At 33.5% G+C, this 26,640-nt stretch overlaps 1 protein-coding gene across 6 annotated transcripts in view; it reads right to left on the bottom strand.

Moving 5' to 3' along the window:
* Positions 1-26,640, bottom strand: part of COBLL1 (cordon-bleu WH2 repeat protein like 1) — a 130,534-nt gene that overhangs the window by 25,207 nt on the left and 78,687 nt on the right. For 4 of the 6 annotated variants that reach the window (XM_045559385.1, XM_045559388.1, XM_045559387.1 and 1 more), the window contains 5 exons: positions 13,331-13,532; positions 11,413-11,641; positions 10,530-10,568; positions 6,281-6,378; positions 5,938-6,174 (listed from right to left, as the gene is read on the bottom strand). In XM_045559385.1, coding sequence (XP_045415341.1) covers positions 5,938-6,174; positions 6,281-6,378; positions 10,530-10,568; positions 11,413-11,641; positions 13,331-13,532 — 805 coding nt within the window. The remainder of the gene's footprint in view (positions 1-5,937; positions 6,175-6,280; positions 6,379-10,529; positions 10,569-11,412; positions 11,642-13,330; positions 13,533-26,640) is intronic. The other 2 variants (XM_045559386.1, XM_045559389.1) reach the window with 1 other exon arrangement.

Raw genomic sequence — 26,640 nt, 5'->3', positions numbered from 1 at the left:
TTGGCCATTGGCTTTGTTAAATATGTTCTTCCTAGACACACACTTGATCAGCGAATATGGTGCAGAAACTAGATTTCTAAACTTACTTTATCCCAGAATCCTAAGTAGCTTTCAATTTAGGCCAATGTCATTGTATTTCTGACTTCCTGTTTTACAAATGAAAATCTTATTGTAAATAACTATGCACATTTTATACAGCAATACATGTAATATGGCTCATGTAACTAACAGCATGAGCTATTATATATCTTGTTCTACAAGTGGTATTTCAAATCCTTAGGCAGAATCATATTCACGAAATGCTCAAAAAGTACCAATAAAAACTGCCAGAAAATTTCTAACAGGAAATTTTTCTTTTCCAAAAGAACATTTTCATAGATGACAACATATTCACCATTATAGGGAAAATGGCATGAGCCTTAAAATCATGTGAAAGAGAGTAGTACAGAGAAATTTAGGGACACAAAAAGAGCACTGCAGTAGTGATAGTGAAATATGTTTTCTTTATAATTTGTTTTTTAAATTGAGAAAATAATTTTAGATACAGAAATATTCCAAGAAAGGTTAGGTTAAATTATTTTACTAACTTGGATCTTTATTGAATCCTCTTTGGAAATTGTACAATCAGTGGTCAAAATTAGCTCAGAAAATCAACAGCCTTTTATGTGAATATTTTCAGTATAAGGTCCAAAATCACTATCCAAATACCTTAATTTGCCAGTATTGAGAAATGTCTTAGAGGAATGAGGCAAATAACTAAATGTAGACAGCCAAGAAGTATAAAATAGATTTGGTTGACAAAGTTCTTTCCAAGCTACAGATAGATTGCCTTATCACTAAACTTTGACTAAAGCTAGCATAGTATCAGTGCCTACTTAAAAGAACACCAAAATAAAATAAAATCTCAAAATGAATAAAACTGCTAATTATAAATCAGTTTGCCATGCATTATGATTTTCTGTCTCTTTACCCACATGAAATAAGCATTTTCTATTTCTAATATAATGTAACTATTTCTAGTATTTTCTTTCTGGTTTATTAAAGGATGCTTTGGGGGAAGAAATGGAAAAATCAGAATGCTGTACTTCTGTTAAACAGCGCACCCTTGTGGTTTATTTTGCATTCCAAGCAAAAATCATAGGATAAAAGTGCATCCAAAATTTCTTTATACTTAGAATTGATTTGGTCATATATTTCTTTCTTCCAGTTATGTCTTTCCCAATACGATGGTACTTACAATCACTAAAGGTAAGGTCTTTTTAAAATTTCAAATTCAAAACTAAATTGTTAAAACAGATATATTTATAGTAATAATGGCTATCTTTGATTTTAAATTTTAAATAAGTAATAAGTAAAATTCACCCATAAATTTACGTATTTTGCTGAATTTCCTGAATATCTGCATCTGGCTTTATAAACAATTTCAATTCAAAAGTCAATTATATTTCTATGCATTATGTAATATATACTATGTTTTACTTGTTGATCCTCAAGTTTTCAATATAACCTTACCAAAATTCTGGCTTTTCTGTAAAAGCTTAAGAAAAATATCTAAAATCATGCGGTTTGATAACTAAAAAAATAAATATAAGCAATCTTTAAGTTATCCAAGTACTTCTGAAAATTAACCAGATATACAAATGAAATACAAAAATTTTGTGATAAAAGTATGACAGAGATTCTTATTATATATACTGTCTGTATCTGGCAATGTGAAAGCCAGGTGACTACTGAAAGAACCGATAATAGTTACTTATCAATTCTCTTGAACACCTACTACATTACAGAATTTTGCTGGAAAATATAATACGTTTCCTATGGGTGAGGAGATGAAAAACGTAAAATTTAATAATGCTACAAGCTTTAAACAACAATAATATAACCCTAATGTTTATCTTTAGAGGATGAGGCAAGGAAATGTCATATCCACCAATGTAATTTATGCAACCGTTGAAAAGGGGAAGCCTTTTACATACTGGTAAGGATATCCAAATTAAGTCATTCAGTACCAAAAAGTGAAGTATAATAGTACATGTAGCATATGACCAACCACCTGGCAAAAAATATGTAGCGTGAATACTGGCTTAAACATGCATACATTATCTCTGGAAAGACACACAGGAAACTTAATAGTGTTTGCCTCTGGGCAAGGAAGAAGCATTTTCACTATATTCTCCTTTTTATCTTTAGAATTATATATCATGTAATATGCTACCTATACATTTATATAAATCAAAACAAAAAAGCACAAGAGAGACAAATTCAGAGAAAGTAAAGATTATCCTGTGCCGGAATCTTTAGAGAATTCTCCATGAAGCAGGTAAAAGAATGAGAATCATTTGAACGTGTAAATAGGAATGAAGAAGATGGAGGTGGGCTCATTCCATTTTGAAAAGACAGGAAGCAGGATTTTGCATGAACCATAATGAGTCAAATCTTCTGGTTATAGTTAGAAGTATCCTAAAAATGATGACGAATTAACTTTTAAAAGTAAAATTGTGATCAGTTTGTAGAGTATCTTGAAGGTCCAGAAAAATCACAGCCAGCTATCCAAAGTTTCTGAACTGGGAATTGATAATTAAGAAATATGACAGCTTGCCACATTAAGAGTATTTTGAACACAAGTTAAGCACTGGTTCTCTGCTTACTCTCTGCCCTGGATTTCTTTAGGAATAACTTCAGCATAAGGAACAGAAGACATTATGAAGAGAGACTGAATAAAGGATTGGTCTCTAATTAGAAGTGGAAACAAAAAAAGAAAAAACATCAAAGATGATCTTTAGCTTTTTAGTCTGGGAGAGAAAAAAAGAGTTTGGTTTTAAATATGCTGATGTCTAGTAGTGATGAATCAATAAGCAATTCAAACTGCAACTGGAAGAATATTAGGATTGGAATTACAAAGTTGATATATTAGTGTCCTAGGGCTGTCCACAATGACTGGGTGGCTTAAAACAACAGAAATTTATTCTTCCACAGTTCTGAAGGCCAGAAGTCTGAATCAAGGTGTTGGCAGGGCCATGCTCCTTCTGAAAGTATTGGGCAGGGGAATCCTCCTTTATCTCTTCCAGCTTCTGCTGGCTCTTGGCATTCCTTGGCTATGGCATAGGGTCGATCTCAGACTTCATCTTCACATGACTGTCTCCTCTTCCTATAAGGACACCAGTCATTGGATTTGAACCCAACTTAGATCCAAGATGATCTCATCATCTCATCTCTAGATTCTTAACTTGAACAAATCTACAAAAACTATTTCTAAATAAGGTCACAATCACAGGTATTGGGGGGTTAGGACTAGGACATATCTTTTGGAGTATCAGGACACCATTCAAACCACTACAGCTGAGAACCATCAGCCCACAAACTCAAAAAATAATAGATGACTTCTCTGAAAAAGTGCAGTAAATATAGGCTAAGACCAAGGATTCAGTACCTTCAAGTTTAGAAAATGGGTAAAAGAAGTAGTGGGAAGAAAAAAAAAAAAAAGAAGGGGATTGAGATACAAAAGCAGTATCAAGACCAAGGAAGAGAGAAAACTCAAGATCAAGGGGTGATTAATCACATCAAATATGGCTAAGATGTTAAGGAAATAAGTGCTGAGATGCCTAGGAAGGTATGAATTCACATATATGCACATGCACATAAACATACACATGAACAGACCCACAGTTTAATCATTAAGAATTTTTGTAATGAATAAATAAAAAATGCTTCTTAAGCTTCTCTAGGGAAAAACAAATAATTCTGGATCCTACTGAACAATACATCAAAGAACTAACCAGATGTCCAGATCAAAAGAAAAAATAATTAGAAAATTGTATAAAGATGTGCAGTTTGCCAAAGGCAACATACTCTTAAAAAAAGATTACTTAACACAGGGGCACTGACTGGTCATGGAGCAGAGGGTGAGAAATCAAAAGAAATAGCTTTGGTGAGGTCACTGGTAGCACAGACCAGAATTTTAAGAAACAGACTATTAGAAAGACAACATAGACCTCTTGGGGATCTAAGCACAAAGGAAGTTTACTGGAAAAGATTGGATTGGCATAAAGACTTGTAAGCAGAGGCTAAGATTAATTTCTATATTAAAAAAAGATAGACTTTGGTAGCTACTTGAGAGTATAATAATTTACACTCTTATGATGTAGTTTTATGGTAATTAAAAATATAAAACAATCCTGGAAATGCCACTTTTTACTATGAAGAAATGTGAAGGGGCAACAAGCACAAAATGAAGTCTTAGGGGCTCTGACTTAGTCCCTGCTTAACTTGCTTAGTTTCAATCTATTTCTTGCTCATGCCACAGTCCAACATTCTGAACAGGGTTCTTTTGCCTCACTAAACTAATGCTCTCCCCTACACAGTTTAAGACTGAACTTAAGAATCACCTCTTCTGTGAAGCTTCAGCCAACTACCAAGCAGTTACTCTGGAAAACTTTGTCAGTAAGTGATTTTATCACTTAAAAAAAATAATTATACTCCTGATTGATAAGATGAAATTTTATACCACAAACATTTGACATGAATCTTAATAAAAAGAAGACAGCTTAATAGATGATTTTCCAAATAACTACTGAGGTTAAGTATTTTAAAAAGTCATTTCTATATAGCATTTGAGTCGCTACTTACTTTCTAAAGATGCATGATTGTTCATAAATTATATTTAAAAACTAAGGTTAAATTTTTTTTTAAAGTTTAAGAAGCACAGAAATGCTTATTAGGTACTTGGGAAGAGTTAATTTACTTGAGCATTGAATTTACTAAGCTTCTAAGGTGAGGGAAATCCTTCAACTAGATACAAGAACACTTTTATCAGTTTCTCAAATATCTCAAAATAAAATTTGCTCTCAAAGTTACTTAGAACATTCTGCCTGGTTACAAGTAACAAGATATATGGTCACATGTTCAATTATATTTACCTAAAAATTCATTTATATTTCACATAAATAAAGTAAGGAATATATACATTGTTTAGTCCCAAGAAGTAGTTTGCAAATGGATCTCCACAAAATGGCTTACTTGGAAAAAATTTGGGATTAAAGGTGAGTAATAATAAGAAATTTTGATGAAAAGGTACACCTAGAATAGTGCTTTGAAGATAGGAGTAAAGTTAACTGTAATATATTCTATTAAAAAAAGGCTAATTTTCTTTTCTCACTATAGAGTATACAGGGACCAAGTAGAAACCAGGATTTCCCCTGGAGAATCTCAGAGTCAGGTCAAGAAGATACATGTAGTTAGAAACCCATGAACACAACACAAAGATTGTGTTGCTGGGTTTTTTTTTCAATTATTCAAAAATAAGCACTAAATTTTCACTTCTACTATATGCATCAAGCAAGAACCCCTGGTTGGGTCTTAGCAAACCAAAATGTTAGGTTTAAGGATAATTTTTACTTGCTTGAATATGAAAAATATTTAAAATTGACATTTATTGTTTACTGCATCGCAGAACTGTACATATATAGAGGACCTATTCCCAGTACCAATCTTATTAGTAGCCATTCATCTTATCACATATTAGTAACTGTAACTAATTACTCACTGTTACTAGGACGACTTCTTAGCAGCCTATGTGGAAAAGACAAATGAGGTAAGAGCAAAAATAGATGGTCTCCTGCCTCATCCAGAAAATACCATCAGAGAGAATGAAGAAGACCGAGTATTTGGGAGCACAATAGGGTGACTATAGTTAACAATAATTTATCGTGTCTTTTAAAATAACTAAAAAAGTGGAATTGGAATGTTCTTAACACACAAGAATGATAAATGCTTGAGGTGATGGATATCCCAAATACCCTGACTTGATCATCATGCATTGTGTGCCTGTATCGGAACATCGCAGGTACCCCATAAATATATACAACTATTATGCATCCATAATAACTAAAAATGAAATAAAATTTAAATGACAAGAACAAAAGGAAGGAAACTACGCACCTTCTCTGTTTCATCCACACTCATGGATTTCACTACACAGGAAGCTGGCCTTTCCTGGATGTGTGCAAGGTCCTGGGGTACACTCTGAGACGCTGGCATTGGAGGCAACGGAGCCCGCCTCTTCTTGGGTGCATCCGACGGCAGAGTGTTTGAGACATATGGTTTAGAAACGGTATTGGACCTCGTAAAAGTCGGGCGGTGCTTGTTTATTAGAGGGGTTGCAGGGGCACTTGCAGTCTAATAAAGAATTAAAGGCAAGATCTATATGTAATTTTAAGATAAAAAGCACTTATAATTTAAACCGAAAAGATTTGAAGAATCTTATAAAATGTCACATGCTTACTTGCTCCCGCTTTTTCTTACTGCGTTGAAAAAAGCTGAAAAACCCTTTATTGTCTTTCTCCTTCATAATGTCTAGGTTTGGAGATATTTGGCAGGACTCTAAAACAGAAGAAAGCATCTCACTTTTATATCTGGAGTTGAATGTTCATGTCCAAGATTTTCTTCTCTTACTTTCCGTTTTAAAACTTATCTAATGATAAAAGCTCCTAATTATAGTCTATGAACCAGGCACTCTGCTATGTACCTTATGTCCTATTAAATTCTTAAAGCAACAAGAAAATATGCTTCCTATTTCACAGCAGAGGAAACTGAAGCTTAAAGAAACTAAGATCAGGGCCAATAATGAGGAAGTGACAGAGGTAGGACATATACTCAATTCTTTGTGAGTCAGAGTCTGTATTCTACACATAATAACCAACATTTCACAAGTAGAAAGTACACTTCAAATTAAATGAGATATGACATTGCTATCATACAGTTTGTCCCTTTGTTGACAATTGTCTGATAGCTAAACTACCATGAAATATTTTATTCTCCAAAACACATCATTGCAATTACTTAGTACTTTGTTAAATGTTTCATAATTGGTGGGTTTCATAATCTGGTGGGTCTCAATTGGGGGCAATTTTGCCTTCTAAGGGATATTTGATAATTTCTGTGGATAATTTTGGTTGTCACAACTGGGAATGGGCTTGGGAGAATGTGCTACTGCATTTATTGGGTAGAGGGCAATGATGACATTAAACACAGTGAAATATACAAGGTAGTCCCCAACAATAAAGAATTATCTGATCTCAAATGTTAACAGAGCAAAAATTAAGAAACCCTACTTTAACTAGAAAGTCAAATGTCAAACCTCAAGGTTGTGTACATAATATTTCTTTAAAATTTTTCTGAAAGGTATTTCTTGGTATTAATTAAAAGTGCCTGCAAACAATGACAAATCCAGTAGCACTGAGACACCCTGGCCCACACTGTCTCTAAATTCCATTTCCCATTAAAAGGAACCATGATTGCTTGAGAATGGTTAATCCTTTGTTGATATCAAGCAACATATACAATATGAGCTTGGATATCTACTCACACCAGAAAGCTAGCTATCAAAGTCTACCAGGGTTCTGTTAAAAGGACTCAGGAATCTGAGATGGTTTCTACTGGCAAAAATCAGGACAATTTTGGCATCAAAAGTAACTGACTAATTGAAACATATCACATTTGCTCAGTTCTATGCATTCATAATGTTACTACAAAAATTCACCCTTATTGTCAACCTTTGTGTAATGCTAGAGAACAGTTAGTCCATTATTTTAAAAACGGATGAAGGAGAAGAATCAAACTTTTATCCTGCCTTTTCTGAATTTTACCTTCACAGTCAAATGGCTGACATGGGAAAGTTTGTTTTTTTAGAAATATCTGAGCTAATAATTAATGAAATGTTTGCAACAGACTATCACCATTTCTCAACTCCCAACTAAGATGCAGGCAATGATTATCAGAGAAATACCGTGTCATCAGGTGTTTGCTAATAGAAGTACACAATACCACCTATGAAGTATTCTTGTCAAAAGTTTCTCACCAAAATCTTATCAGATTTCTAGATCTAACAATCAATTTATAGGAAATCAAGGGGACAAAGAAACATGAAGTGACATAATAGGGTGTAATCAGCAAAATTTTGAATGCAGGAAACTCTGTAAGACAAATGACCTGGTTTCTTCAACTGAGGAATAGCAAATTACAAAAAAAAAAATTAATTTATAATGACAAGAAGTAGGAATCTGTGAAATTCAAACAAAATTTCTTATATAAGAAACATATGGATTTTATGGTAAATCCATATAATTTCAATGACATGTGAAACAAAGTACTGTGTACTGAAACTTGTGAGATGTATTCAGCAAAAGCAGAACTTAGGGGTAAATGTACAGTCTTAGATAGTTTATTTAAACTAAATGTTTACAGTTAAAGTGAAATAAATTATGACACAGCAGGGGCTAAGCCAGTTAACATCAATAAACATATTAATGCAATATGCCTCAATAACATATTAAAGGCAAATTGTATTTTACCAATTAAAACTTTTAAATCTGATGATTCAAATATTAAATAAGCAGCATGCATTCTGCACAATGAGCTTGACAATGCTAACAATATTAATGAACATGTGGATAATGCTTTAAACATTTTTTCACATGCCTAATTTATTCCTTAGAACAACCATGTGAGGGAGGTATCATAAGTTATCACTCTGAGCCCTTTTTTCTCACTGGAGGATGTCAGCATTGACCCTGCCAGATGTAAGAAATGAGAGCAGTGGTATTACGCCATTACACATCTGGGGAACTAAGTAACCAGAGAGTTTGAATAACTTGCACAAAGACAGGCATTAAATGGCAGAACTAAAACTAGTATCCATTTAAAGATGATTTATAATATCTGTAATTTTTTTTCTAGAAATGCCATTTTCTTTTTTTTTTTATTTTAAGATAGAATTCACCAAGTGTAGATATACAATTAAATTTAGTTACAACAGTAGATGGAAAATTCACATGGTCACACAATACAATAAAAATAACCAGAATGTTTCATATAGTTATTTTGGATAGAGCGATTTCCAGGCACCTGTTCATCCTTCATACTAGTTATCCTGTAAGTCTTCACTTAAAGCTCTAAGCCAGGGATCACAGCAAGTCAAACACTAAGACAAGCCAAGGCTTGAGCTTACTTAGAAAAGCAACTCCAAGACTGTAGTTTCCTGTTTCTAGAAGAGGGGCTAAGGGAAGTTGCATGCAAAGTTCTAAGCCTTCCGGTAATATCAGACAAAATAAGGAGGTGAGGGCATTTACAGTATTTTGATTGACCTTGTAGATCCTGACACTGTAAAGGAGCTTTGTTAACTTTACTCTTCCAATCTCTTAAGGTTCTGCCACAACATTTAATACCCCAATAAACCACATACTTCTATGGCTAGAAGGAATATCAGAAGTGTATACATCTGATACCCTCAAAATGAGGCCTAAAAGATTATGAAATTTTCTTATGGTTACATATGTAGAGAACAGCATAGTTAGGAGCAAAAGTCAAGTAAAGTAACAAAATGTTGATGCTGTAAAGAAACACAGAGACCACTTTTTCCAATTATTATAGAAGTGGAAGGTTGAGATCCATACAGATAAAGCTATTTCCTCTCACAGCTTGCTAAATTAGCTTAATAGCTAACATAGTGTCAGAATTTCAAAATGTCTGTCTTCTCATTCTTAGGCAGTATACACTTTAAGATCATAAGAATTTTCAGCACCTTTGATTAGGCTAGTAGTCTTCGTAATAGGCACAAGCAAAAAATAATCACACTATTACTTATGTGGGCTTAATTCTTCGAATTGAGAGGATTAGTGTGCTTTGGGAAAACTGTGGTAAAGACAGAAAATTCCAATAACACATAATGTATACAGTTTAAGGTTCTCTCTCTCTCTTTTTTTTTTTTTTTTAGTATGGTGGTAATTATTGCAGTAATCAATTATTTGAGCCTATCTTTAATAGGAGAAAAAAAGACTTCTAGGGTTTATTACTATGGAAAAATTTTAATAAAGTTTTTCTCTATGAAAGTAATGCATGACTATTATAAAATTCTGTAATACAAAGAAAAGAAATATGAAAAAAGTAACCTACCATAACCCTACCATCCAAAGGTAACCACTATTAAAATTTTTATCTATTTCCTTTTAGAAATTTCACGTAAAAGTATATTTTACTTATTGTATTAAACACATTCATATCATTTAAAAGTTAATTTTAGCACAAGCATTTTCCATATTACAAAATATTCACAATTTAATGGTTGCAAAATTTCATATGATGAATATATTATTATTATTTGAATTATGTTCAGTGGAAATAACCAAGATTCTTCTATCATACCATCAAACTATTAGTATTTATACCCAACAAAGATCCTAGCAAAATCATTTTTTTCTTGTGTGAGAGTAAAGAATATGTTTTCTCACACTATTAGAATTATATCATTTTTAAACATTTATTGAAATGAAATTATTATAATTAAATTCAGAAATCAAGGGGGAGGGGGACCTATACTTATTTTTTTAGAAATAAAAACCAAAGATTTTCTAAGTTAAAATCTTTTATAGAATGTACACGTTAGTAATGTTAAGAAAACAGGTAAAATTAGAAGCTTATTTTCAATTTACCCAATTTCATGTTATAATTTGTTTCTACTGATTCACATATCTTACCTTGTAAAGATGACTTACTGAAGGCAGTAACAGAAGTGGCTACAGAAGGAGGGGGTATAAAAGAGGGTAAATTGACTGTAAAGATGATGTTTATTTAAGTATAAAACCTGAGTTGAAAAAGTAGTCTATAGAGTACATAAAGCCACGACCTTAGGATAAAGTTTGTTCTCTATGCATAGAGTATGTAAATAATTGCCTCCTTCACTAAACTTTTATTTCTCCTAGATTTATGGTGAATAAATATGTCTGCATTTGGCTATCAGACATCATACATATTGACATACATATGATCTCCAAATTTTAATATATTACATAACTTCAATAGATTAAAACTGGAAACTATTTCAAAAATTTTTGAAATTCGATTGATTTGTTTTATGAGCCAGCTTATTTTGAATGCTCACCTTAGAAAAAAAATTGGCAAGAAATTTCCAAATTTGAATTAAGATTCACATAAAACCATAGTGAGTCTATAGTAGTTCACACTTGATTAGAACAATGAATTTACATGTAAAATTTTATTTTCTGTTTAAGTCTCAAATCCACAAAGAATTGAGTTAAATTCTAGCAAAAAAAAATTCATAGGTAGATAGAAAAATATAAAATGTGGATGACAGCTGGAAAGATAAGTTTTTCATTCCAATTTCAATAACCGAAATCAAGTTAAATTTTATTTTTAAATTTTATATTTGACTTGATTTATACTTATTTACATTTAGTTTTTTCTTTTTATTCCTGATGCCATGAAATTAAATCTATAGGATCCATTAACTTGCCATTATGAACTTGAGAATACCTAAATATAAACATGATGCATACACATACACACATATATGTATCCTATTAAATGAATAAAACAAAGTAAAACAAAAGCCTTATTTACCTCTGCTGACATCCACGGCATATAATTCTCTTAGTCCCAGGTCATTAAGAGATTTTGTTAAGTCCAGGGGCTCCTGAGATTGATAATCTTTTAACAACAGTGTATGTAATGGATCAAACTCACATTTGCTACATATAATAGGAATAAGTTCTTGAAGTGATGCATGTGGACTAACTCTCACTATGGTCTTCTGTGTTTTCTTAAAATTGATCACTACTCTCACAGTTTTCTGAAACATAGAATAAAGCCATAATTATATCATAATTTATTTATTGAAACAAACTTTATACAATAGTGTCTAGAATGAGATAATCTACAGTTACATATTCATACAATAAACAGTACTTATCTATTTTGTTGTAAAATTTCCTTGTTGATTAACGTTATTTTCTAAATCCAAAGTGAAATCCTAGAAATAATCGTTAGCTTGTTTATTAAGTCTGGATTAAAGTCACAATCCCTGTATAGTAAAATATTAAATAGATTTATACCTAAAAAGGAACAAAATAGCCTCATATCTAGTACTACTGATATTTTTACTTTGTTCCTTAAAATACTTACATTAAAATTAGCAAATATATATAATAATGCAAAATTATGTACATTTTATCCTATCCTTTGAGGAATATTTATCTTTCGAATGATTTGCCTTTTGTCTCAATGAAGAAAGGGTATTTCAGTTAAATTATGGGCATTTTGCTCTGTATTGGAAACATGATAAATGAGATAACCCATATAAAGAGCTTAGCACAGCGTCTGGCACATAGTCAATTATCGATAAATAAACTCACTATTGTGATTAGCTTTTGTTGTTGTTACTATTACTACTTTGGCTAATTTTAATATTTTAGGAGATACTAAAATCTCCCTTATTTAGATATCTAATGCTAATAATTGAAAATTATTGGAAAGAGTTTAAGCATCTCATTATTTTGATGTTATTGAATTAAATTCTATACATAAATGGAACTTAGCAACATGTGACCCTACTAAGTGAAATATATAGTTTGCAGAACTTCAAAGACATTTATTCATAAAACTAAAACCCCATGCATAATCCTACAGCATAACTTCTTCTATCTAGATAAATATGGATATGTAATAGATAATACATACCTAGACAGAAAGCAGCCCAATATCCTACTTAATACTTCATATTCAATTGCATAGTGTAGAAAGCAAACACTTTTATATCATTAAAAAGATTTGCCAACTTTTTTATAAAAAGCTTCATAACGATATGAAGAAAATACAAAACTGTATGTATTCAATTCTTATGTAAATGAACTATCAATTTGATATACAAACTTTTATAATTTATGCAGTGAAAAATGGTTGATGCTCATAATGAAGAGTATTTCTTGAAATCCATAAACACTTATCCCATTACTTATAGCAACAGAACAATTTTATAGATAAGAACTGATATTAGAATCACTGTGGTTAAAAATTTTTGCCTAAAATTTATACATTAAAGAAAACAATTATTGTGCAGCAAAAATTAAATTAGATGTAAGTTACAACTGCTGCTTACCAAGTATAGAAAAGCCAAAAAATTATTTTAATAAATTCTTAGATGAATTTTCATTAAGATGCTAAAACCTTCCTTTAAATATAAAATACTTTTTTAAAAAGTAGCTTAAAATACAGATCATTCATAATTGTCAGATTCTTATACAGTCATATTGGTCACTTTAGAGCATTTAAAATCCAAAGTATTCCCCAAATTCTAGTTAATCCAAGGAGCAATAACCAATTGAATCCTAAACAAAGTGGCCTAGGAAACCATGATAGCCATGTTCACATCAAATTTGAAAAGTCTATTTTTATTTCATTTATAAAAAGCTACCAATAATGACTGAAAAATCAATTTAATGTTGTAGTTACAGGACATAAAAATCTATAATGGAATTCTTACCTCTGGTATGATAGGTGTAGGTTTCTTCTTATCCAAAATTTTTGGCTTTAAAATTACCTTCTCTACCTCCAACATTCCTATTGGTGTATTTGGCTTAAATTTAATGTGGTTCTTTTCAGCTGACAGCAGATCAATTGTGTGACTTGATGGATTTAAGTGATATTGTGCACAGAGGAATATCAACAAGTCCATCATAGGTTTACTGTAAAACAAAAGTAATGTTGATCATAAAGGTCCATGAAACAATTTAACTGTTAAAGTTATTGTTTTGAGGTTTCTTTTTTAGAATGCTGTTGTCTTCAATTGAAAAAGCAAGGCTACAAAATAGTATTTGCGAAAGCAGCTTAAAAATCTAACTACAGTACAATGCACACTACCTGGATGATGGGCACACTTATGACATTGACTCAAACTGTACAAAAGCAATAGATGTAACCAGAATGTTTATACCCCCGTAATATTCTGAATAAAATAAAATACAAAGATAAAAATTTTTTAAAAAATCTAACTAAAAACTATTTAAGCAGACAAAAAATGTAATAGTTAAAAAGACCTGGGTAGTATTCAAGAGAGCTTTGGATCCTAGTGTTGGTCCAACAATTACCTATATGTTTTTATTTGCCATGCTGTTTTCACATTACAAATTTCAAGAGGAGGAATTCTTTCCCTACCTAGGAGCAGTCATTTAGTTTAGCAGATGCTCCTCTGCAATATTATTTAGAATACAGTACTGGCAGTCTTTAGCTTATGGATTGGTTATATTCCCACAAAATCCTAAAGCCCACAAAATCTTAAAGAGTACAGATTTCTTAAATCAAAGATTATTTGATATTTTCTAGGTACTGGAATCACAGTACAAGCATTATGGTGGTGTACCTGTTCTCACAGACCCAATCAATACTCTATTAGATAGATCAAGTGTCAGCAAACTACAGCCTGCAGATCAAAGTTGGCCCACAGACTGTTTTTGTAAATAAAGTTTTATTGGAACATAGCCATGTCCATTTGTTTATACAATCTGTCTCAGGCTGCTTTTGTGTTACAATGGCAGACTGAAGTAATTGCGACTGAGACTGTACGGCACACAAAGCCTATCCTTAAAATACATTCCATATGTCTTTATTAGATGCTTACACAGTAATATTTAGGAGTTTTACACCCTTCTCTTGAGCTACATACTACGCCCACATATAAATTTACCTATAATCATCCACATTTTGGCTTTAGACAGTACATTTTAAATTTCACCCAGACTGACATAATGGTCTTATGGAAGTTTATTTTTTGGTAATATAGTACTCTAGAAGAGCAATTTGATGCCACATACCAACTTTGAGATTTGCAAATGGTACTTACTTTTGATAGTAAATAAAGTTAAGAAGGATTAGGTAATGTCTAGCTAAATAAAATATAATTATAAATGCAGTTAAGCTGGAAGAAAAGAGAACTTACATTGCCAACCAAATGGATAGCTGTCTGCTGTTTTCTATGAGTAAATGATATGTGAAGATTATATTTCTATTTCTCTCTATATATAAATGTCAAGTAATAAATATAAAAACACTAAAGCTTATACTTCAAACATCTTTTACTGCTGAAATGTATAGTTTTTTAGAATCTGCTAGAAGTATACAATAAGACAAAAATACTAAAGTTTTGTTTTTTAATCCCCATTTTTGTGCCACTATTTTTTCATTTTTTTATGTACAAACATTTAAGAGAAAAGATATTTTCCATTTTTAAAGGTAAGAACAATTTAATACTCTATATAGCCTTTAGGTATGCCTTTTTGGTATATCTGTGATACATTAATTTTCTAATTTAATAAACGGGATGAATAATTGATCAAGAATATGAACATAATGGCCTATTCCCTCAGTCATTTTGGTTATCTTATAAACCTTATAAACTGTACCAGATTTTATGGCAAAATGATTGCATGCTAACTAGAGTTGATTATATCATGACTTTAGAACTCAACACAGCCTAAATGTTTTCTAATAAAAATGTCTCTTTGAAAGCTAACTGAAAACCAGGGAACTTCTTTATGACTTTATTCTCTAATTCTGTAACTTCAGGTTTGATTCTTTATTTAAGAATTACAAAAGCCAATTTGGTCTTAAAAAATATTCCTATTCCCAAACAGATAATTGTAATAGACCACAGAATTCTGCAATAGACACAAATACAGATGAGAATTTAATACTGCATGATAGTGGTATTTCAAATTTCTGGGGAAAGAATTTTCAATAAATAGTATTGGAAAAACTAATGCAAAAGAAAAGTTGTATACCTAACCTGATTCCTTACAGTAAATTAAGCTCCACGTGGACCAGATATATAAACATGAGGATATAACTCTGAGGAGAAAAACAAAGGAAAAAAAAAGCTAAAAAAGAAATCCATCTTTATGTGGTTTATGTTCTAGAGTAATATGATCAATAGAACTTTCTGCAATGATAGAAAAATGTTCTATACCTGTGCTGTCCAATATAGTGGCCATTGAACTAATGGACTAAAAAACTGAATTTTTAATTTCATTTAACTGGAATTTAAATAGACACATGTAGTGAGTGGCTACCATCCTGGACAGAGTAATTCTAGCACGTCGGTTCTCAAAGTGTGAGGCATGGACCAGCAGTATCAGCATCTGCTGGGAACTTGTCAGAAATGTCAATTCTAAAGCCCCGAACCATTGAATCAGAAACTCTGAGGGTGAGGAACAGCAATCTGGGCTTCAACAGGCACTCCAGCCCATTCTGATGAATGCTCTAGTTTGTGAAACCCTGATCTAGAGAGAAGAGAATAAAGAAACAAGTAAAATATATAGAATATCAGATAGTGATAAATACTATGATAAAAAATAAGTACATAGGGAATGTCCTAATTGAAAAATGACTATAGAATAGAGACCTGAAGGCAATGAGATATCTGGGGAAAGAGCATATTAGGCAGAGTAAAAGTACAAAGGCCCTGAGGCAGGAGCATGCCCTACCTGTTTGAGGAAAAAACAAACTAGTCCACTACTATGAAAATAGTAGGCATGAAAACAGAGTAATAGTCTTGTAGTGCCTCAAAGGACTTTCAAAAGAAAGAGATTTTACTGAGATATTATTAGAAAGCTACTCAAGAGTTCTAAGGAATGTTGTGATCTACTTTACATTTTTAAAGGATTACATTCTGACTACTGTATTCAAAATAGCCTGGGGGACCAGTTACAGGTCTGTTGCAAAAATGTATGTGGGAGATGCTGGTGGCTCAGACTAATCAGTTCCAGATACATTCTATATGGAGCTGATAAGATTAAAGCCAACTCAGGAAAAAGACACAAGAGACAGAAAGGGGAACTAGCCAGTGAAAAGGGGCCAGGATTCCATGGACATTACAACTGTGGCAGGATTGCTCTAAGGACCCAACAGGAGGGCCAAAATGCAAATTTAAATGACTTGTTATGAGATGTGTTTATCAACCTCTCTCTGGTGACTGAAGACCCTCACTAAGGTCCTGGTAGCTTTGGGAGGAGTCAAATCAAGAAAAGAAAAGAAATTTCAAAACATAGAAACCGAAAAATAAGAACCCAGAGCTGGTAAGCTATAGCCAGAGCCAGAAGTAGCCCAAGCACATAAAACTCTTGGGAAAATATTACAAAGGGGATTGAACTTTCCACAGAAAGTAGAATAGGGGTTCTGGCCCCTCTTTTCTAGATCTGTAGGAGCACAGTGACCTCAAGATGTTATCTGTGTTTCACTTATACCTAGACGTGAACTTCTCTGTAACAGGACCACGTTTTAGTAATCTTAATTCCCAGGTCCTCACATACAATGTCATGCATATAGTGAGGTCAATGTTATTGAATGAGGAATTCTGCTTTAATGCCAATGAGCTCAAACACACAGCAGACAGCATACAACAATATACAACTAAGATCTCTGTATGGTACCTGACACCTGAGAAAGCATAACTGTTTAAAGGAGATTCATATGCTTTAAGGAAAAAAAAAAAATTTTCTGAAAGCTGTGTTGGTTTTTTTTTAATTAACAAATTTGTTGTATCTAAAGGCATGCCATCTTTACACAAAGGTGGGACATATGTACAGAAATAGGACTTTTTCCAAAAATAACCTCAGATCAGTTTGAATACTTTAAGTATTTAATTGAAGCCTCAGCATTAAAACACAGAAGAGATGACCCTGACCAGCAGATTCTGAGGGTGGAAATTACTGTCTAGCTCCACCATAGAGCAGCTATAATGCTTTAAAAACAAGATATTAAGTTTTAAGCAGGTCTTGCATCCAAAGGGTTGTCGCTGGGATTGACTACACACAAAGTACTCCCACGGAAAGTGAAATCACCTGTTGCATGTAATTGTTTAGCATTATCCACCTGGATGCCAAACTACTACTGCCAAAGACAACAGTTTTGGTTTGGGATAATCATTCCCGAGCTGATGTACCTGACAGGAGTTGGCTAACAGTGTGACCACAGGATCACCACAGAAAACATACCTGTCTTCCTATTTCCTAAGGCAGGACCACAGGTGAGCAATCCACCTGAAACCTGAGGCAAATTATTAACAGCCGAAAAGGACTGGGTGAACTTGATCACCACTTCCTGATTTAAATGAGAATTAGCCTCTTCTCTGTATTACCACATCACTTTGAATTTTGTATATTTTGAATTTAGTATATTACTTAACAGAGTCTGCTTTGCATTAATATTATAGATTTTTTTCTCTTGTAATATAAAATAATTTCCCGGAGAGCAGAATTTTTTTAAGACTTTTTAGAAACTCTTCTTTGAAAGGTATAAATCCCTGAGAGTTCCCACTTCTTTTCAGAAGTAATTCCTTGTATTAATTTCATATCTATTATCTAATTTAAATCCTCAACCAACACAAAAGCCTCTTGTACTTTATGAAAAAAAAAATTGAAGTTAGAGAGGTTACATGACCAGCTTATGTAGAGCACATACAGAATTTGGGGAGCAGTCAGTATCAAGAATCTCCTGACTCTTCCATGGAAGAGCTGGGAAGAAATTAAAAAAAGAATCTCCTGACTCCCCAGTCTAGCGTTCCTTCAGCTACATTTTAGCATCATGATACCTGACATACTGCCAATCAGGATGGGGCACATGGTTTGGAACAGGCTCTCTGCTACAGGTTTACTTCATATATTGATGACGTCATTAAACCATCCCTAAATCCTCTGGTGGCCTTTTCTGCGTTCATGATATAGTAGGTACAATCTTGCCCTCGTTTTTACTACCTGCTAAGTAAGACTATATTTCTTATGTTTTAAAGATTCAATTGGGTATCAAAAATGATGATCACTAAAGAGTTTTCAGGTGAGCAAGGTGCCAAAAACTGTGTTGATGAACTTCCAAACCATGCAACTGTTTAAACAGTCAATTACCAATAGTAGGGCTATGTAATTTATCATCCAATCTGGGACACCTGGGAGTGAAAGGGGTGCTATTAGTAATGACTCTGGGATAATAGGTGCTAACAGGGACTGTTCTAGGAAAATGCAGATACAAGGTGATAAGGGCTTAGTATGAATAGATGGATTTCAAGCATCTGATAAAGGGTTGAACTCTAAGAATCTTCCTTAGTATGATTCTTTAAATCTGCCATACTATCTAACAAAGTATTTTACACATTTTCAATAAATTCTCAACACTGAGTCGAGTTGAATTGTTTCTCTCAGTACCTTATATAATAAATGCACACTGACAACCCAATTAGACTTACTAATCATAGTATGGAAACTTTAGGACATTCTCTGCTGTTACTGATGCTTACCCATCTTATATTAACCCACTTACTTCAGTAATGAGTTCAGGAATGAAGCAATGCTTTCTAACTATGTGTATGCTGAAGAAATGAAGTACATCAGGTACAAGAAACAAACCTAATCTCAAAGTTGAGAATGCTTATTGAATTATGCTACAAGAAACATTTCGAAGAACGTAACACACAGAATTAAGACTTGAAGATAATAGATCAGATCATTACTAAACTGATAAAAATTCTTATATACTAAAAACTACTAAAAGTAAAAGAAAAAATTTTTTTTTAGAAAGTTGCCACTTTAAACTGAGCTCTATCTGGTCATTTAACTTGGATGTTATATTCAAATCTAATTATGATTATCTTCATAAAAACTGTGATTTAAAAATATAGCTACCATTCAATCAGAGAACCAAATTAAGGACTCAATACCTTTCAAAATAGCAACAAAGAAAATAAAATATCTAGGAATATATTTAACTAAAGAGGTAAAGGACCTCTATAAAGAGAACTATGAAACGCTAAGGAAGGAAATTGCAGAACATGTAAATAAGTGGAAATCCATACCATGCTCATGGATTGGAAGAATTAACATCGTTAAAATGTCTATACTGCCCAAAGTAATCTATAGATTCAATGCAATTCCCATTAAAATACCAACATCATTTTTCACAGATTTAGAAAAATTATACACTTTGTATGGAATCAGAGAAGACCCCGGATAGCAAAAGCAATCTTAAGCAATAAAAGCAAAATGGGAGGTATTGATTTGCCAGACTTCAAACTATACTACAAAGCTGTGGTTCTAAAAACTGCTTGGTATTGGCACAAGGGCAGGGACACAGACCAGTGGAACAGAACAGAAAACCCAAATATAAAACCATCCTCATATAACCATCTAATCTTTGACAAAATAGACAAAAACATACTCTGGGGACAAGAGTCCCTATTCAATAAATGGTGCTGGGAAAACTGGATAGCCACATGTAGAAGACTGAAACAGGACCCACAGATTTCACCTCTCACAAAAATCAAATCACAGTGGATAACAGATTTAAACCTTAAATGGGAAACAATTAGAATTCTAGAAGAAAATGTAGGAAAGACTCTTACAGACATTGGTCTAGGCAAACAATTTATGAAGAAAACCCCTAAGGCAATCGCAGCAAAAACAAAAATAAACGACTGGGACCTGATTAAATTAAAAAGCTTCTGCACAGCCAAAGAAACAGTCATGAAAATAAACAGACAGCCTACAGAATGGGAAAAAATTTTCGCATACTACACATCAGATAAAAGACTGATAACAAGAATCTATTTAGAACTCAGGAAAATCAGCAAGAAAAAATCAAACAATCCTATCAAAAAATGGGCAAAGGACATGAATAGAAATTTTTCAAAAGAAGACATAAGAATGGCCAAAAAACGTATCAAAAAATGCTCAACATCCCTAATCATCAGGGAAATGCAAATCAAAACCACAATGAGATACCACTTAACTCCGGTGAGAATGGCCTTTATCAAAAAATCCCAAAACAACACATGTTGGCGTGGATGCGGAGAGACAGGAACACTCATACACTGCTGGTGGGAATGCAAACTAGTGCAACCCCTATGGAAAGCAATATGGAGATACCTTCAACAGATTCAAGTAGACCTACCATTTGATCCAGCAATCCCATTATTGGGCATATACCCAGAAGAACAAAAGTCATTCTTTAACAAAGACACCTGTACCCGAATGTTCATAGCAGCACAATTTACAATCGCAAAGATGTGGAAACAACCCAAGTGCCCATCGATCCACGAATGGATTAGTAAACTGTGGTATATGTATACCATGGAGTACTACTCAGCTATAAGAAATAACGATGATACGACATCTCTTTGGTTCTCCTGGAGAGAGCTGGAACCCATTATACTAAGTGAAGTATCCAAAGAATGGAAAAACAAGCATCACATGTACTCACCAGAAAACTGGTTTCCCTGATCATCACCTAAATGTACATCAGGGAAGGATACCAATCGGATATCAGACTGGGATGGGGGGTGGGGGGAGGGGGTGAGTGTATGCCTACATGATGAGTGCGTTGCACACCCTCTGGGGAATGGTCATGCTTGAAGGTGCAGACCCGGGGAGGTGGGGGGGGGGGGAGGGGATGGAGGTATGACTACATGATGAGTGCCAGGCGCACTGTCTGGAGAATGAGAACAGACGCGCTTGGGACTCTGACTTGGGGGGATGGGTGGGACATGGAAAATGTATATAACCTAAACTTATGTACCCCCATGATGAGCTGAAATAAAAAGGAAAAAAAAAAAATAAATAAAAAAAAAAAAAAAATTAAAAAAAAAAAAAAAAAAAAGAAAGTTGCCACTTTAAACTGAGCTCTATCTGGTCATTTAACTTGGATGTTATATTCAAATCTAATTATGATTACCTTCATAAAAACTGTGATTTAAAAATATAGCTACTAAACAAACATACACATTCCTTATAAAAACAAAACTATTACAAATATATCTCAGTATAATTGGGGCAATTTGAATATGGACAAAGGATAAGATAAAATTTTATTGACATGATAGTTGGAAATAACTAACAAAAACATTACAAGACAGCAGGTACAGTATAATGCCATATTGGTGTAAAAAAGAATAGCGTGTATATAGGGATATGTGTACATATATGTATGTGTATGTGAATAGAAGGTTAAATACCACAATGTTAAAAGTTGTAAACTGCCTGCTTAATAATGACATGTTTTAAATTTTTTCGCTTATCTGTATTTTTCAACTTGCTAATATGTCCAATTATTGCATTTGTAATCAGAAAAAATTTAAAATTAAAAAGGGTCATTGTTACAAAATGTAATTGCCAGGAAAGCAAAGGCAAGAGCATTCCTGAACTCCCAGGAACAACGTTCAGAGAACATTTCTGAGTACCCCGTCACCCTTTTCCCAACCAGGAGAGCAGTTAGCCACCAGAGGCTGTAGGGGACGGAGGGCAGTACCAGAGCCTAGAGTACAGGATTTTCTAGTCCCACAATTAAACACTCAAGCAGTACTGTTGCACTTAAATACTTTAACAGTTAAAGTTCCAACTTTTGTTTTAAGCAGCTACACCCGAATAGGATTTAAACCAAAATTTAAGCTTTCTTGTAGAATTAAACATAATTTGTGTCATGCTATAGATTTTTAGCAGCGTTTTTTAGAAATTAAATAGCCTATTATGCATTTATTTACCACACATTCATCATCAATCGACACCTTCCAATAAATGTAAATATGTGAACTTCAGAAAGTCTTCTGAGATTTATACTATTGTGTTATTGTCTTATTTTTTTTTTTTTTTAACAAAAATGACCCCCTATGATCCAGCTTTATCTTGTCATTTTTCATAGTCTACTTTTTCCAATAGGTGGTGCTGTACTCCATGTAAAATGTTTCTGAATTTCATAGCTGACCTACCCTACGCCAATCAAAACCATGGGCTTACTCTCAATTCTGCTATAAACTGGTGCTACCAGACAGGCAAATCAGACCACAAATGACGTGCAACATGTCTCTGGGTCATTTTACAGGAAAAGCCCAGAGAGGTGAGATAACTTGCTTGAGATCACACAGCAAGTTTAGAACAAACTATAACTTCTAATTGAGACTTCTAGCTTCAAGTTCTGTGCCGCCTTTGTATTTTCATTCACGGCATCCTCAGATTTGCTCAAATTAAAACAAATTCCTATTTATGATAAGGACATAAAAGAAATATCCTCTTCTGTTATAGTGATTATTGCTTCCTCCCTCTTATAGGAGAGAAAAGTGTGGTAGTATAGCCATAAACCATTCTCCCAATTCACTAACAACGATTAATGTTAATCTTTTATCAAGTTTCCCAAATTGAACATTGTGCTTTAAAAGTATATTCCAGAGAAAAGAGGAGAAAAGAACTAAAACTTATTCAGTGAGGAATAATTACCTACTGAACAGACACCTGACTCTAAGATAAGGACCTAGAATGATACACGAATGTACCCACATAGTTCCTTACTTTATGTAGTTGTATATTACAGTTTAGGCTATAAAAGCTCATTTTCATTAAAAATTAACTTTTCCCAAATACTAGCAGGGACCGTCACTTATGCTGTTGCAAAGTATGGCAGCTTATTCTGTAACAGCAGTATCCTTTAAGGCTCATTTTATTAGGGCAAAGAGCTGCTTTGTCTGAAATGAAAAAGGCAGTTTAGCTAGTATATAAATTACACACACACATTGTGCGCATCCCTTATCTGAAATGCTTGGGGCCAGAAGAGTTTTAGATTTTGGAGTTTTTTGGATTTTGGAATATCTGCACTATATCAGTTGAACAACCCTAATCCAGAAATCAAAAATCTGAAAATCTCCAGTAAGTATTTCCTTTGAGCATCACGTTGGCACTCAAAAAGTTTTAGATTTTGGATACTCAATCTATAGATGTATATATGTGTGTGCATATATACATTCATACTCACCTATACTATACTGTATGTTATATATACCTGGAGAAAATATCTTTACTTAAAAGATTTTGGAAAAACAAGTAGGGCCCATTCCAAATGCCTCTTCAAAGCAAACCATTTAAGTTGCTACCTCTATCTACATATATTCATTTTGATAAAACTTATTAAGTGCCTACCTACATTGCACGTAATTGTGCTAATAAGCACTATGAAGAAAAGTAGTGATGTACTCATGGCTTTTATGGTTTGTTCAAGAAAATACAATAGGCCAGACGCGGTGGTTCATGCCTGTAATCCTAGCACTCTGGGAGGCTGAGGCAGGAGGGTTGCTTGAGATCAAGAGTTAGAGACCAGCCTGAGCAAGAGTGAGACCCTGTCTCTACTAAAAATAGAAAAAATTAGCCAGGCGTGGTGGCATGAGCCTGTAGTCCCAGGTAGTTAGGAGGCTGAGGCAGGAGGATGGCTAGAGCCCAGGAGTTTGAAGTTGCTGTGAGACAGGTTGACACCACAGCACTCTAGCCTGGGTGACAGAGGGAGACTCTGTCACACCAAAAAAAAAAAAAGAAGAAAAGAAAGAAAATACAACCTACATATAAATTACAGCACAGGACAATATATAATAACCATGGTATAAAGTGGAAGAGTTCAGAAGCCAGAGGTAACAGCTGATTCCAGGGAGATCAGGGAGCCTTTATATAAAAGATATCAATTGAGCTATATAATAAGGGTGGTAAGTTATGAGGGGGTTGAGGGGAATGTTTATAAAGGTACGGAGGTGAAGGAAGTAGAATATCTATAGAAGTCATGTAGTGAAACTTAAGATATACAGAAGACAGTAGTGACAGAAATGCCTACTTAATTTCTGTGGAGAAGAAAATAGGTGTCCCAATCTCCAGGCTTGGAAATTTGGATGTCCTTAATTTGCTATTAAATTGCTGTCCCTGCAGTCTTTTCTCAAAGGTAGTGGCACAAATGGAGAGGTATTTTAACAAGGTTAATCTGAGGGGGCAAGGTAAATGGAGAGAGCCCAAGATTAAGAAAAGCAGTTCCCAATAAAAAAATGGATGAAGCCAATATGTGCCAGGCACTGACAGTATTTCATTTAATCTTAGCAATATGTGATACCTTATTTAATTGCAATGATTCAGCTATAATACATTTTCATAGATAATAAAACTGTAGCAATTCAACAACAGCTGGGGACCAGAAACAAAAAGTTGATTGAAGGAAAATTACTCAGGTTTAGGGACCTGGGAAGTAAACATGCTGGAAGGTCAGGAGGGTGAGAAAAATCTAGGGTCCTTGTAAGCAAAATGTAGGAGAAATGACTAATGCAGAATCCGTCATTTAGGTATGAAGAAAAATTAGAGGTGAAGAAAATTTACACATGAAGAAAAATGCAGCAACCTAAAGAGCAGTCATAAATTAGACTTAATAAGGAAGATGAAGAACAAATTCAATTAAGAAAGAAAAAGTGGGTAACCTAGATGTTTAAAAGGTCTTGTTCGAAGAAAGAACCCTAAAATCTGAGAAATGGAACAGTTTTGAGTGATGAGATCCCACAATTCCCTGGTAGACAGAGGAAACTGACTATGGATCTAGGTTTCCAAAGTTAAAGAAACAGAAGACGAGTTAACTCAGGGCGGCACATGGAAAAGTCTAAAATAATTATGATGGGTGACAGGATATAGGCAAACCATGATTCTGATATTGAAGTAATTAGGTATAAAAATAAAATCTAAAGAACCCAGAGGCTGACTGATGGGAAATAGAGAAGACAGAAATATCAAGAGATGACTGGTACATCTGAGAAGAAATTTTGAGGAATATTTGTGATGAAATCAGTGTCAACCATGAAAAACTAACAAAAATGCTGACTCTTTTTGTTTTTTTTAACTGACTTTAAATTCAGGGAAAATAAGAAGAATTGCCTTCACTACCCCCAGCCACATCCATTACCATTTTAAAACAACGATAATGATATTATTTCAGGAACTGCAGATAATGCTTGTCTCTAACTTTCAAGATGCCTTCCTCACCCATGAGAGGCAAACTGCAGGTGCAGGTAGGAGCCTACCACAGACAGCTATAGGTTTCTCAATCTCATAAACAAGGTTCAATGTGTGCTCTCTAAACGATTTTCAGTAAATAAATGGCAAAAGGCAGCTTACTCAAATTCAATGAGAATTTAATGCATAGTATGTATTATTTGCTAGAGATGAACTATTTTATTTTCATCTTTCAATAATTTGTAAAATTACATGATTTTGATGATAAATCTTAAAATTAAGGTTATCTTGAATAAATTTATCTAGATAAAAACAGATTATAAGAATGCAATACACAATATATTGCTTAGTTATTCTTTTGTTTTCCTTACACACACACACACCCACCCCTAAGGGTCAGAACAGCTTAAATTTCTAAAACAGGACTCCTGATAACAAATGGGCAGTTGAAGGTGAAAGGTGGAACAAGACCCAGTAAGTATACAGTTCATGTAACTTTCCACTTCAGAATGAATGGAAAATTACACTTGGCTTTGTTCCATTTTGGCTTTGCTCCATTTTCCAATTTTAATGAAGGTATTTAAAAATATCAGTCTCCTAAAGCATATCTTTCCTTCTTGCTGGATTAAAGTTTGATTTTACTCTCCCACCCTGGCTGGTAAAAATTAAAAAAAAAAAAAAAAAAGTTTGATTTTACATTTCTATTTAACTTATCCACATTTTTAATCAAGTAAATAGTTCAACAAAGTAAAATATTCTGTCAATTTTATAGAGTTACCTGTTTTGATAAATAAGAAAGTATTCTATTTTAAGAGTAGTTAGTAACTTCTGCAAAATCAAATTCAAAGAAGCAGCTTAAACTGGGAAGAACAATTTGGGGAGGAAGGTAAAGGATTTTCTTGCCGGTAACTGGCTTGCTTTGTAAACTTAGCTCACAAAATCAATACAACTGATGACCATTCTTCTGGGAAGTTTATTTTTTAAAACTTATTAAAGGCCAGGCGTGGTGGGTCGTGCC

This window comes from Lemur catta, chromosome 8 (genome assembly GCF_020740605.2).
Source record: "Lemur catta isolate mLemCat1 chromosome 8, mLemCat1.pri, whole genome shotgun sequence".
NCBI classification, from domain to species: Eukaryota; Metazoa; Chordata; class Mammalia; order Primates; family Lemuridae; genus Lemur; species Lemur catta.
This window is presented reverse-complemented; position numbering and strand designations above follow the sequence as displayed.